Source organism: Schistocerca cancellata, chromosome 1, assembly GCF_023864275.1.
Source record: "Schistocerca cancellata isolate TAMUIC-IGC-003103 chromosome 1, iqSchCanc2.1, whole genome shotgun sequence".
Taxonomy (NCBI): domain Eukaryota; kingdom Metazoa; phylum Arthropoda; class Insecta; order Orthoptera; family Acrididae; genus Schistocerca; species Schistocerca cancellata.
Genome location: NC_064626.1, coordinates 388983726 through 388998586, shown reverse-complemented (window position 1 = coordinate 388998586; position 14861 = coordinate 388983726). Strand labels below are relative to the sequence as shown.

The 14861-nt window shown below is 37.2% G+C and overlaps 2 protein-coding genes across 3 annotated transcripts in view; one reads left to right on the top strand and one right to left on the bottom strand.

The window, feature by feature from the left end:
- Window positions 1-1859, bottom strand: part of LOC126175442 (serine/threonine-protein phosphatase 2A 56 kDa regulatory subunit epsilon isoform) — a 279631-nt gene extending 277772 nt beyond the window's left edge. The window contains exon 1 of one of the 2 annotated variants that reach the window (XM_049922253.1): window positions 940-1859. In XM_049922253.1, coding sequence (XP_049778210.1) covers window positions 940-1078 — 139 coding nt within the window. In that variant the 5' untranslated portion in view covers window positions 1079-1859. The remainder of the gene's footprint in view (window positions 1-939) is intronic. The other variant, XM_049922247.1, reaches the window with a different exon arrangement.
- Window positions 1860-2175: 316 nt separating this feature from the next.
- Window positions 2176-14861, top strand: part of LOC126175433 (JNK1/MAPK8-associated membrane protein) — a 103170-nt gene continuing 90484 nt past the window's right edge. The window contains exon 1 of the mRNA XM_049922235.1: window positions 2176-2414. Within this exon, the coding sequence (XP_049778192.1) occupies window positions 2345-2414 (70 nt within the window). The 5' untranslated portion in view covers window positions 2176-2344. The remainder of the gene's footprint in view (window positions 2415-14861) is intronic.

Sequence of the window (14861 nt, the reverse complement as noted above, 5' to 3'; positions counted from 1 at the left end):
AGAAATAAAGTACCAATTTCTAAAGCCTATAGGTAATTTGTTTTAAACTATTTTGAAAAATGTAATTAATGTTTTTGTGAGATATGCTATTTGCAAAACAAGAAGTGATGTGGGATGCCTATACATGGACCAATTTTACTAATATTCATACAGTACTACTTTAAATAACTGGTGCTTCTCATCTGTGTAGTTGGTATCTTTTCTACCAATTTTATTGTATATTCTATTCCGTATTTTCCTATGTATTTAAAATCTCTTATGTTTACCCAAAACTTCAGTCATATGTATTACGTAACATTTACAACTTATGTGCATTTTCTTCTTTTTAGTATGGCAGGAAACATATGTTTTGGAGAAAATATTTTTGTTATCTTCTCCCTTGTGTACCCCACACAATTCATTGAACTTGATGGTGCAGCTTATCCTGGAAGCTTTACTCAAGATGAAAGAGTTGTGAGTATTGGCTTAAGTTGCTGATCTTGTGTACAACAAGTCATAAGTTTTCACATGGAATTAATATATCTGCGATGGAAGATTAAAAAAATAGTTGCACTATAGGTTCACTGCTCCCAAAATATTTTTCTATCTTTGGGTGAATTAGAAGTTGCTTCTTGTCTTAATTTACCACTGTAGTAACTTACAGCTACTTGTAATTACAGCCAAATCTGGCACGAGCTTGTGAGTCAATTTTGCCATAGCTCTGATATATAGCACATGCTCCATTGCAACTGTTGCCATAAAACACTAGCCTGTGCCAAAAACAACAGATGTGTTCCTGCTCAGACGCCAATAGGCCTACAGAACTGTCATTAACGACGCAGTGTTGCTGTACTTTACTGAAAAGTCGAATATCATCTATTCGTACACATCAGGTATGTCAATTAGGGAGCTACAATATTCTTTCCTATTACAAATACTGTGGAATAGTAGTACACTTACCTTTTAGAAGAGGGAGGGGCTGTAGTTCTAAATCTGCCGAATTCCGATACCTCGATGAGCCCTGCGATTTTTTAGTCTTCTTCTTTAAGGAACGCTTCGCAAACGGATCTATTCTATCCACAAACGTACCCGAAGACATGTTGTCTTATCGTGCACTTCCTATAACCTTTCACAACTTGTCTTGGGGAGCAGATATTTACAGTACGCGACGAGTGAATTGTTCCATAATTTAAATTTGATCGTTTTTCAGTTCAGCTGTGACAAGTAACTAACTATGATGCAAACTGTTCTTTCCGATAAGATTCTTTACGCACAACACTTTACTTTTCTACGCATGCGTCGTTTTATTATTCCAGGTCAACCCTTATTTGCGCCTGGTGTAACATTCAATGAACAGTACATTAAGAAAAGCTTCATAAGTCGCATGCCAAATTCCATATAAAAGATGAAGTTTAGCTTTATCGTCCGCCGGTTTAATGACAATGCACACTACAAAATTCGACGACACAACTTGTAGCCAACTGCATACAAAGATTTTTCAGGTTTTACGAATTACGATATTGTTTAGAGTGCCTGAAAGAACACATGCACGATTCTGTTGCTATCCTTATGCTTAGACGATCCTCAGTCGCATGCACTGAAAGGTGCACAAACAGCTCTCCACCGCCATCATCTGCTGAATTTCAACTCCCTCCTTCATTTTCATGTTCAACAAAGATTTTGCTTCAACGTAGAGTAATGAGTATATTTCACACATTCCTCGTGACAACAGCACCAAACAGACCAATCCGATTACACTGAAAATATATAAAATATCACTTTTTCACCGAGAGATCATTGACGCTTGAAATAAAACCGAGATAGATACCTTGTTCTGAAAATAGTAATCTCGAAATCTCGTAATTCACGAGAAGGAAACAATCCATGCCCCGAAGTAGGGTTGGGCAGTCGTCTGTGGTTATCGACTGAAAATGCTCGCTATTGTTATTTACTTCATTCCCAAACTTATAAATCTATTCACCAATTTTTTCCTCATTATTTTCGTAGCTGTTTTCAAGAAGCATTTTTGCATTTTACAGTTAAAATAATAAATAAAAGTATTACTTAATCGTCAGCCGCGGGCCTAAATCGTAGGTGTACGGGCTGCAGATTTTTTTTTAATAGCAAGAAAACGAATTTCCGTAACTTAAAAGTTTAGTTTCAGCGTTTTCAATTTCTAAACGAAACTGACTGTCGTCCACATTGTGTACTTTGCTTTGTTTATGATCTTGCGTTGGTGTTTTACAGAGATGTGAAAGGTGCAGCGGTTAGTTGTGAAATATGTTGAAAAAACGTAAAATATGGCCTGATAATTGCTGAAATTGAGAAGGAGTTCATTGTAATATTATTCAGTTTGTACACAAGAATGAACATCTTGGGAGTTTCCATTGTTTTATACTTGTCAGTAGGATATATCGTTTGCTCTGATGAATTAGGTAAAAAAATATTTAGTTGGGATTTATTTGATTTTTTTTTGGAATAGTAAGAAAGGGGATTCTAGTAAAAAATATGAGTACAATGTCTAACTATATCCTTACTGAAATGAATTGCTTTTCTTTTAGATGCCAGCATTGCAACTGATCTTACGTATACTATGGCTCGTTAATCGTCCTATATATGACAGGCATCCGTCGTATGATCCATTTCGCACTTCATGTTGTATGACGCGTTATTATTTTGTTGTAAGTTGACAGTTGCAAGGCATTTTCCTGTGTTGTCACGTACACAGGAATAGTGTGCATCGTAACGAAGATACTAAGTGAAAGATAACTTAACAAAATTTGCGGGGCTGTAATATTCAACCAGATTACTGGAACTGATAATATGATTACTGACATAAGATTAATTATAATTTGACATACAGTTGCGCTCGCCATTTTCAAACGTGGGCTATCATTTCCAAGTGTAACATAGCTAAAAAGTGATTCTTGTAGAACCACTTCCATAGTTATTTGAAAGGAGGAGGAGTGCATCTACGGAAATGGAAATATATTTTTATATTATTGCCGACTTAATAATACAGAAATCGGCCTAGCTAAAGATAAATGTCCAATTTCATACTGCGAATTGTACTGTGCACTGTAAGTGCCTAACAGAATTATTTTACTTTCATATGCACTGGTATTATTCTCCTTTCAGTTTGCAGTGAAGCGACAGTAGTTGCTGAAAACATAAAATTATACAGAATCAACAATGTAATGGAAATATATATATATAGCAAACTTAAAAGTTGATTTCTTATCTGATGATGATAATGTCCATATTTAATTGACAGTATTCAGTTTTAATTAGTATTCCAAAATAATCACACCACATATTATAAGTATGTTATTAATAATGCATTGTAGAGGCAGTCTCTTTCAAAGAGATGGAGTAAGTTATTTATTTAATTTTTCTGGACGAATAACGACAACTAAGATACATTTCTGATGAAGTTCATCTGAAATATGGATAATAATGTAGTTAGAAAACACAGTAGCAATGGCAGGTGCCACATCTGCCTCTTGGGCCATACAAGATAGTTTCATTCTGCTTACATTTTATTTATTGGAATAGAGTAGAATCTTTATTGCTACACTGATTGAAACATTGGTGATTGTCATAAGTAATTCTATCCATACCTAAGTATACCTTAAAGCAAGATACATTAAAAGGAAGCAGACAGATACTCCCAGAAGCACATTACAACATAAAAAGATAATTACTTGTTAGATTTCTTCCTGTTTCTTAAAATTTCCCATAGTGGTTTAAAATCTTTCTTTTTGAGTATTTTTCATATTTGTTTCTCTAGTTAAGGACGTTCTTCAAAGAGCACATACTTCTATAAAAGGAGTATGTCTATATACATCTAGATCTTTAGATATGTAGTTTATAAGTAAGGACATGGAGACCTGGATAAACTGAAAGAACCACAGGTTGTACAGAGTTTCAGGGAGAGCATAAGGAAACAATTGACAGGAATGGGGGAAAGAAACACAGTAGAAGAAGAATGGGTAGCTTTGAGGGATGAAGTAGTGAAGGCAGCAGAGGATCAAGTAGGTAAAAAGACGAAGGCTAGTAGAAATCCTTGGGTAACAGAAGAAATATTGAATTTAATTGATGAAAGGAGGAAATATAAAAATGCAGTAAATGAAGCAGGCAAAAAGGAATACAAACGCCTCAAAAATGAGATCGACAGGAGGTGCAAAATGGCTAAGCAGGGATGGCTAGAGCACAAGTGTAAGGATGTAGAGGCTTATCTCACTAGGGGTAAGATAGATACTGCCTACAGGAAAATTAAAGAGACCTTTGGAGAAAAGAGAACCACTTGTACGAACACCAAGAGCTCAGATGGAAACCCAGTTCTAAGCAAAGAAGGGAAAGCAGAAAGGTGGAAGGAGTATATAGAGGGTCTATACAAGGGTGATGTACTTGAGGACAATATTATGGAAATGGAAGAGGATGTAGATGAAGATGAAATGGGAGATACGATACTGCGTGAAGAGTTTGCCAGAGCACTGAAAGACCTGAGTCGAAACAAGGCCCCCGGAATAAACAACGTTCCATTGGAACTACTGACTGCCTTGGGAGAGCTAGTCCTGACAAAACTCTACCATCTGGTGAGCAAGATGTATGAAACAGGCGAAATACCCTCAGACTTCAAGAAGAATATAATAAATCCAATCCCAAAGAAAGCAGATGTTGACAGATGTGAAAATTACCGAACAATCAGTTTAATAAGCCACAGCTGCAAAATACTAACACGAATTCTTTACAGACAAATGGAAAAACTAGTAGAAGCCGACCTCGGGGAAGATCACTTTGGATTCCGTAGAAATACTGGAACACGCGAAGCAATACTGACCTTATGACTTACCTTAGAAGAAAGATTAAGGAAAGGCAAATGTACGTTTCTAGCATTTGTAGGCTTAGAGAAAGCTTTTGACAATGTTGACTGGAATACTCTCTTTCAAATTCTGAAGGTGGAAGGGGTAAAATACAGGGAGCGAAAGGCTTTTTACAATTTGTACAGAAACCAGATGGCAGTTATAAGAGTCGAGGGACATGAAAGGGAAGCAGTGGTTGGGAAGGGAGTAAGACAGGGTTGTAGCCTCTCCCCGATGTTATTCAATCTGTATATTGAGCAAGCAGTAAAGGAAACAAAAGAAAAATTCGGAGTAGGTATTAAAATCCATGGAGAAGAAATAAAAACTTTGAGGTTTGCCGATGAGATTGTAATTCTGTCAGAGACAGCAAAGGACTTGGAAGAGCAGTTGAATGGAATGGACAGTGTCTTGAAAGGAGGATATAAGATGAACATCAACAAAAGCAAAACGAGGATAATGGAATGTAGTCGAATTAAGTCAGGTGATGCTGAGAGAATTAGATTAGGAAATGAGACACTTGAAGTAGTAAAGGAGTTTTGCTATTTGGGGAGCAAAATAACTGATGATGGTCGAAGTAGAGAGGATATAAAATGTAGACTGGCAATGGCAAGGAAAGCGTTTCTGAAAAAGAGAAATTTGTTAACATAGAGTATAGATTTAAGTGTCAGGAAGTCGTTTCTGAAAGTATTTGTATGGAGTGTAGCAATGTATGGAAGTGAAACATGGACTATAAATATTTTGGACAAGAAGAGAATAGAAGCTTTCGAAATGTTGTGCTACAGAAGAATGCTGAAGATTAGATGGGTAGATCACATAACTACTGAAGAAGTATTGAATAGGATTGGGGAGAAGAGGAGTTTGTGGCAAAACTTGACCAGAAGAAGGGATCGGTTGGTAGGACATGTTCTGAGGCATCAAGGGATCACCAATTTAGTATTGGAGGGCAGCGTGGATGGTAAAAATCGTAGAGGGAGACCAAGCGATGAATACACTAAGCAAATTCAGAAGGATGTAGGTTGCTGTAGGTACTGGGAGATGAAGCAGCTTGCACAGGATAGAGTAGCATGGAGAGCTGCATCAAACCAGTCTCAGGACTGAAGACCACAACAACAAGTAAGGACACATATAAAAGAACATGTACCTCCATTAAAAGAGAATGTAAGCATACACACAGAACATAATGTAGAAAAATCAGAAAAACAAAACAAATGTAATACCTCCTACTTTTCTTACTCTTTTATAAAATCATACCCGCTGTAGAAACATTTACTTTTTAAAAATTTTTCAATGTTTGCACCTGTGGGGTCAGAATGAGTAATGGCGAAGTATTAGGCTCAAAATAACTAGTTCCAAACTTATGAATAGTACTGCAGAATTATAAGCCTACTGTCACAAAAAAGTTACACAAATCAAAAACTCTTATCTGCATGTAACACTTTCAGGGATATGAAATGGAAGGATCACATAGGCTCCATTTTGTGTAAAGCAGGTACAGACTTCAGTTTGTTGGCAGAATACTGGGGAAGTGCAGTCACTCTACAAAAGAGATTGCTTACAAATCACTCGTACTACCAGTTTTTGGATATTGCTCAAGTGTGTCGGATCCATACCAGATAGAACTAACGGGTGATGTTGAACGTATACAGAGAAGGGCGGCATGGATGGTCACATAATTGTTTAATCCTCAGGACAGTGCCACAGAGATACTGAAGGTTCTGAACTGGAAGACTCTTGAAGATAGACAAACTATCCCAAGAAAGTCTATTAAGAAAGTTTCAAGAGCCAGCATTAAATGATTACTCTAGGAATATACTACAACCCCCGACATATCACTTGCATAGGGATTGTGAGGATAAGATTAGAATAATTACTGCATGCACAGAGGCATTCAAACAATCATTCTTCCTGTGCTCCCTACATGAATGAACATGAAGAAATCCTAATAACTGGTGTTATGGGACATACCCTCTGCCATGCATCTCACAGTGTTTGCAGAGTATAGATGTAGATACAAACGTAATGCATTAAACACCTGAAATACCTGTGAAAAAAAACAAATTCTGAGAATATTATAAAAAAGGATAGTTACTACTCAGCATATAGCAGATAGGCCTTTGCTGAGTCGGAGATAGGCACAACAAAAAGACTGTCAAACAAAGCTTTCAGCCAAGCAGACCTTGGCAGCCCAAGACTGTGGTCATGTGCATGTGAGTTGCATTTGCATGAATGTATGTTGTCTAATTCTGCTGAAGGCCTGTTTCGCCAAAAACCGAGCGAGGTGGCACAGTGGCTAGCACACTGGACTCGCACTCAGGAGGGCGACTGTTAAACCCCGCGTCCGGCCATCCTGATTTAGGTTTTCCATTATTTCCCTAAATCACTTTGGGCACATGCCAAGATGGTTCCTTTGAAAGGGCACGGCCGACTTCCATCCCCGTCCTTCCCTAATCCGGTGAGACCGATAACCTCGCTGTCTGCTCTCTTGCCCCAAAACAACCCAACCCTGTTTCACTAAAAGCTTTGTTTGACAGTCTGTTTGTTGTGCCTATCTGTGACTTGGCATCTCCACTATATGGCGAGCAGCAAGTACCCTTTTCATAATATTGTATTGTTCTGTCCTTGATTTTCCATTGTTAAAATACAAATTCTGTTATTTAGATAGTGAACAGTTGACACACAAACCTAAGTAATGACGAGTTGTAAATCCTTCCATAGTAAAATAGCACTATTTCATGCCATGCAGAAATGATACATTCTTCTGATGATATCAGATGTAAATCGTAAAATCATTGTCCACGAGTCAAGGAGATTTTTCTCACCTCAGAAGAAAAATTGTGAACTTGAAGTACATTTATCAACTTTAATGTAGTAATATTATACAGGCATTGGAGACAACATCTAGATTGTACAATTATTATTAGCTCTTCCCTGGGCTGCTACAGAGTATGGTTGTTATTGGACTTAACAATGAGGTGGAGTAGGTTCCAAAGCTGTTCCATCCATTCATCTTTAGATTTCTCATGATTTTCCTAAATTGATTAATCTTTTCAGCCCTCCTGGCTACCATTGTGTACATTAACTTTTACTGTGTCTTAGCTGCAACAGAAGTATTTTCTCCCAATGGAAACCTATGGTACACATTTGTGCAGTGTTCAACATTTTCATCAAGCAAAAGTGCTGCCAATTATTGAGTATCACTATGAAAATATCAGTAAGTCAATGTAGCAGTGCGCAGAAGCTCATGACCACCAGAATATGTGTATGTGGTTGTTTCCTCTGTATAGTTGAATATTGTTGTTATTTTGCATGGTCATTATTGAATGATCATTTTACCATTTATTACAATACAGAATATTTTGTAATTAGCTATTTTAGTTCCTAAAATGACACCAAGTCTACAAAATATATTTTGAAAATGGATACACATGTTTGTATAAATCTTACACCACCTGATAGCATTACTACATAAATAAAAATTTTCCTTTCTCCAGAAAAAAAATCAGGTGTGAAAGGGTTAAGTAGGATGACAGGAGTCTATAAACAAACACATTTTGCTCTTCAGTAAATTTTCTGTTCACTGTCTTACCAATTGCATGAGTCACAAGGCTATGATTTTCAGATCTGAATTAGCATAGAGCTTTCATTCCACTTTTTAGTCAAAGTTCTCTGATCCCTCATCATTTAACTCATAGTGCTGATCAGGATTTAAGTCATTTCATGCATATGAGAGTAGTGTGTTGATGTACAAGGTGGTCAGATCTGTCCTTGATTATCCTTAATAGTGTGTAGGGTTCTTTTAACTGCAGAGAACACTGTCCTGAGATTATTTTTAATTGTCTCTCTTTGTGGAGCATTCATTTTAGCCACAGGAATGCTACTCTACTACACTCCAGCACAAGAACTGAGATGTTTAAAGTATCTTCATCACATATCCGTAATGTACCTTATAGTTAAGCCAAGATAGAATTATGATTGATGAGTTTTTGTTTCAGTCACCAAGTGAGGTAGTGCAATGGTTAGCATGCTGGACTCGTTACATTCAACAGTTCGGTAGTTCAAATCTGCCCCCGGCCACCCAGATTTAGGTTCTCCATGATTTCCCTAAATTGCTCATGTCAAACACTGGGATGATTCCTTTGAAAGGACACAGCTGATCTCCTTCACCATTCTAGAAATATTCTGAGCTTTTGCTCTGTCTCCAGTGAGCTCAATTTTGACGAGACACTAAATCCTGATTTTCTTCCCTTCCTCTCTTCCTTTATGTTTAAGTCCTTGCCATTGGGATTTATACAGTAATGTATTACTCAAAACAAATTTGATCTGTCATAATGCCTTATGTACTAACCATTTATCTATGATTCCTTATTGTGATGACTCATTTTACTAACTTCTTTTGTGATGTAATTTATGAAAACTTCAGAGAAAGGAGGAAATGCCAAACTCATTTGATTGTAAGAAGAGTTATATAGTTGGTGTGTTCTTTCATCTTAAAGAATCTCTGACCATGTAAACTTTAAATATTAATTGAAACACCTGGCACTACATCCATACAATTTCCCTTCTTTTTAATTCTAAAACAATATTCCAGAAAGGAAGGGGAGGGGGATCTGTTGAACGGTAGCAATGAGATAAGATTCTTCACCATTTTTGGCATACAAATGGTGTGAAAATGTGAAAGGAGGGTTATAAAAATTTAAATATCTTTCTTCTGTGTGATATTTGTGTTTTAGGACTGCTTGTCAGTACCTCCAGATATAGCTGATCTTGTAACAGAACAAGCATTTAAATAAATCTGGTAATAATTTAACTTTTGAATCCAGTAAGATGTTTCGTGCCAGTGAGTTGGGATCTTTTGATGAAAACTTACTAGGACACTAGAAAAAATTGTATTGTAGTCAGAAATATGATAAATTGCAGTGGAGTCAGTTTAACACTAGACTGCTAAAGAAGGTAGACTTTATTAGAGATTTGCTGATTCTTATCAGGTGTTGTCCGGATTGGATGTGCAAAAGGAGAGACTCCATCCAGCCCCGGTTAAGGTAGGTACGAAAACTTCCAACTTGGTTTATTATGAGGACATATGAGGATGCCAAACATGATAGTGGCAGCAAAATGATCTTGGCAACAAATGTAAATTTGTGCATTAAGGATAGGGTTTTACAATTGCTGAGGTAAGAACTGAGTTTCTGTGGAAGACTGTCAAGTGACAACTAAGTGCTGCAGCTGTGCCGTTCTGGTTGCCAGACGGACTGACAGGAGTAGCTCAAAATGTAAAAGAGAACAGTGGAGCACAGCGTTATGTATTTTTTCAACATTGTTGTGAAGGTAGGATATTTAACCTATTAAGTGAGTCTGAAGTTCAACAAACTGCTTAGTATGCTGTGACTTCAAATATCAAGAAACAGAACCACTACTATTTACGTTCAACATAGATCTGTTGATGTATTTCTGGTTTATATCTCACATTAAAAATATGTACCTGTTAAATATTTAAAACTCACAGAGATATTCCACGCTATTCCAACACTTACGTTAATCTTATAAAATAATAAAAAGTCATTGATTGTAATTTTAGTAGACTGGGTTTGATGAAAAGCTTAGAATCTTAAATATGTCAGTGTAAATACCAGTAATTTTATCCAATGGAAAATGGACACACCTTCTGGCGACTGTTCCAGAAAAGTGCTTCTGTAAGTTGTTTCTCAGAACCCTAAAAAGTTTATATTCTACATTCAGGTTGTCAAAGACAAAAATATAATTGCCTGAAAATGAACTTTGTGACTGAAACTGAAGGTTACAACATAATAGTACTTAATTGTAAAATTGTTCTAAATATTTTTTTGCTATAAATAATCAGTTCAGTATCTAATCTGTATATGTGTGAGACCAATACTGTTTAGAGATGAAGTCACTACACCTTTCAGGTTACACTTCACATTCAGTACAAAATTTTCAGATGAATAAAACTCCACAGTTAATCATAACTTTCCTTAGAGTCCTTGATCAGGTTACTTTGTGTATTCACTTGGACAAAGTGCAGCAGAACCATCCTAGATCTATCTCCTCATACCACAGGCATTTATCAGTAGTGGAAGTCTTAGAATATAGTTTTAGAGGGTATATGCATAAATGAGGAGAAGAGGAGTTTGTGGCACAACTTGATGAGAAGAAGGGACCGGTTGGTAGGACATGTTCTGAGGCAGCAAGGGATCACAAATTTAGCATTGGAGGGCCGCGTGGAGGGTAAAAATCGTAGAGGGAGACCAAGAGATGAATACATTAAGCAGATTCAGAAGGATGTAGGTTGCAGTAGGTATTGGGAGATGAAGAAACTTGCACAGGATAGGGTAGCATGGAGAGCTGCATCAAACCAGTCTCAGGACTGAAGACCACAACAACAACATGCATAAATGACGTTTTCTGAGCCACCCTTGATTGACAGATGATGTTTTGTTTGCTTTGGATCCAGAAATGCTTCAGCATGGGACAGAGGAACTGAACAGAGGAAATATGACAACAGACTTGAAAATTAATCAGTTAGAGCAAGATAATATACAACTAGTATGCCAATAGGAAAATTTAAGATGAAGTTGTAGAAATAGTTAACAAATTTGTGTACTTAGGACAGATGACAACAAGTGGATGGACAAGTAAAGAAATACATATGTGCATAAAGTAGGTTTGAAATAATTTGTGAAAATGAAATCATTCATTACAAATAACGGCTTAAAAGAAAAAAGAAAGCAAAGCCCTTAGCCATGGTATACTATGAATAACAACTTGCAGAAGTAAAGCATGGATGTAAAATGTAGAATTATGCTCATCACAAAATGAAAGAAACATAGTATACAATGCCTATAATATCAGTCAGTCACAGTTGGGAGTCAGTCATCTCCTACAACTATCTGGGTGTACCACAGATATGAAATGGAACAATCACATATTCATCATCATATGTAAAACAAGTGACAGATTGTGGTTCATTGGCAGAATACACTGAGGCGAAAAAAGTCACGAGATTTTTTATTTTTATATATATATGGCAGCAGTATTGTGTACACAAGGTACAAAAGGGCAGTGCATTGGGGGAGCTGTCATTTGTGCTCATGTGATTCGTGTGAAAAGGTTTCCAATGTTACAGTGGCTGCACGACAGGAATTAACAAACCTTGAATACGGAATGGTAGTTGCAGCTAGACGCATGGAGAATTCCATTCTGAAGACAAGAGCAGGTCAAGAATACGAAATTTGAGCCATTATTTCTCACCACAGACAATGAAGTGGCTGAAGGCCTCCACTTAACAACTGAGAGCAGCAGCCTTTGTGTAGAGCTGTTGGTGCTACCAGACAAGCAACATTGCGTGAAATAATTGCAGAAATCAACGTGGAATGTACGACAAACATATCCATTAGGGCAGTGTAGAGAAAGTTGGCAATAATGGGCTAAGGCAGCAGACGACCGTTGCAAGTGCCTTTGCTAACAGCACAACATTGCCAGTAGTGCCTCTCCTGGGCTCATGACCATATTGGTCGGACCCTAGACTACTGAAAAAGTATGGCTTGGTCAGATAGTACTGATTTCCGTTCGTAAGAGCTGATGGCAGGATTCAAGTCTGGCACAGACCCCATAATGGTGTGGGCTGTTTTTACATGAAAAGGATTGGGTCCTCAGGTCCAACTGAATAGATCATTGATGGGAAATGATTATGTTTGGCTACCTGAAGACCACTTGCAGCCATTCATGGACTTCATGTTCCCAACAAATGAGGAGTTTTTTTGTGGATGACAGTTGGCCATGTTGCTGGCCCTTAATTGTTCGCAATTGGTTTGTAGAACGTTTTGGGCAGTTTGAGCAAATGATTTGGCCACCCAGATTACCTGACACGAATCCCATCAAACATTTATGGGACATGAATGAGAGGACAGTGTGTGCACAAAATCCTGCACTATCAACACTTTCGCAATTATGGACAGCTACAGAGGCAGGATGGCTCAGTATTTCTGCAGGGCTCCCAGCAACTTGTTGAGTCCATGTCACATCAAGTTGCTGCACTACACTGGGCAAAAGAAGGTCCTTCATGGGTATTAGTTGGTATCCCATGACTTTTGTCACCTCAGTGTACTGAAGACGAAACAGTTGTGAGACCCATCCTAGAATATTGCTCAAGTATGTGAGATCTGCATGAAGCAGGACTTACAAGATATTTGGAATGGATGCAAAGGAGGACAGCACAAATGGTGACATGCTTGTTTGACCCAAGGGGGTGTCTCGCAGAGATGACACTGGAAGTGAACTGGCAGACAGTTGAAGATAGAAACAAACTATCCCCCAAAAAACTGATTTGAAAGGTTTCTTGGATCAACTTTAAGTGATGACTTTAAGATTATATTACACCCTCCTATGTACTGCTCGCACAGGCATTGTGAAGACTGAATTAACTACGGTATGGATAGAGACATTCAAGCAACAATTCTTCCCATGCTCCATGTGTGAATAGGACAGGAAAAAGGCCCTAATAGCACATACAAAAGGACTTGCCTTCTGAGATGCATTTCATGGTGGTTTACAGAATGTATGTGTTAAAAGCTCAAAGACTGCAAAAATTAAGTGATAGTCTGTGAGCACACTTGGCAGAAAAACAAATGGGTAAATACAAGAAAAGAGCAATAGATAGAGAGGCACACTTGGCAGAAAAACAAATGGGTAGATACAAGAAAAGACAGTAATTAAGGACTTGACAGTAACTGCAACAAAACTACAGACCTGGAAATGGAGGTGGGTTGGGTATATAGACACACAAAATGATGGGAATGAGCTAAGGAATTAGAGTTGAGTTCTCTTGATAGGAAAGACCTAATGGAAGGTAGGATGATGATGGAGAAATAAGCAGGACGAACTTGGATATGGAATGGTTAAGGTGGTAGTGTATGGAGAAGTCTGGAAGGGACATTTGTCCAGCAATGGGTGATAAATGGCTGCTGCTGCTGTTCATGATTGATATATTCGTTTCTTGAGAACAAGGTAATTAACACATATGGAGGTATGTTTTGATTTGCCTTAAAGGAGACATGAAAAAAAATTACTGTTGTTCATGATATATATTAATGTGTGAACAGGTAAAAAATTGTAACGTTACACTTTTTTTGTGATGACATGATTATTTATGGTGTTTTTTGTTGAAAGGAAAATCTTGATAATATTTAAAAATTTCACAAATTTGTTTCATGGCTGTAATTTATAAAAATGTGCTCTTTTGCACTCTATTAAAAATAAGAAATTAGTAGTCTTTGATCACAGGTTTTTTGAACTACAGTTTGAAACAATCTTGGCACTCATAGGTGTAAGTGCACACATGGTTGTTTAGTTTAATTATTTAGATTTCCATGGCTCATAATTGCAATCTCCTGCTATGGCATGAAACTATTCACTTTTACAATTATAGCACACTTTCTCTGTGAAAATATAGCAATATATTGATATTTGTATATAGCAAGAGGAAAAGCAACCCAATATCGCCCCTAAAGAGCAAAAATGCATTTTCACTATTCTTAGTGTATTGTAGAAATCAACCAAAATTATAATGTAGACTCAAATATTGACAAAGGATGCAAAACACTTCCATATATTTGCAGGACTTTGGAAGAAAGAATTGCAGTCCATCTCCTTAAAATATTCTTGTGTGGCCTACAGTTTATTACTGCCGAAGTGTGTGCGACTGTTAAGAGACTGTTTATTTCATGAAAATTTGTTTTAAGCGTTGGAAGCACTGGAGAATAGTAATGTATTCTTAAGGATGACTAAAACACAAAATTTATGTACATAAAAAAAAATCAGCAGTCACGTATTCCACATACTACTTGTTTGTGAAATAGGAAGAATTCGCAATGACTAAAATTGCAACAAGATGAAACGATGTCACAGACCAGGACTCAAATCCAGACCCTCGCCATAGCATACTATCAACACCAGTGCTCGCAAAAGACAGGAATCTAGGATTGTGTATAAGTGTGGCTCACA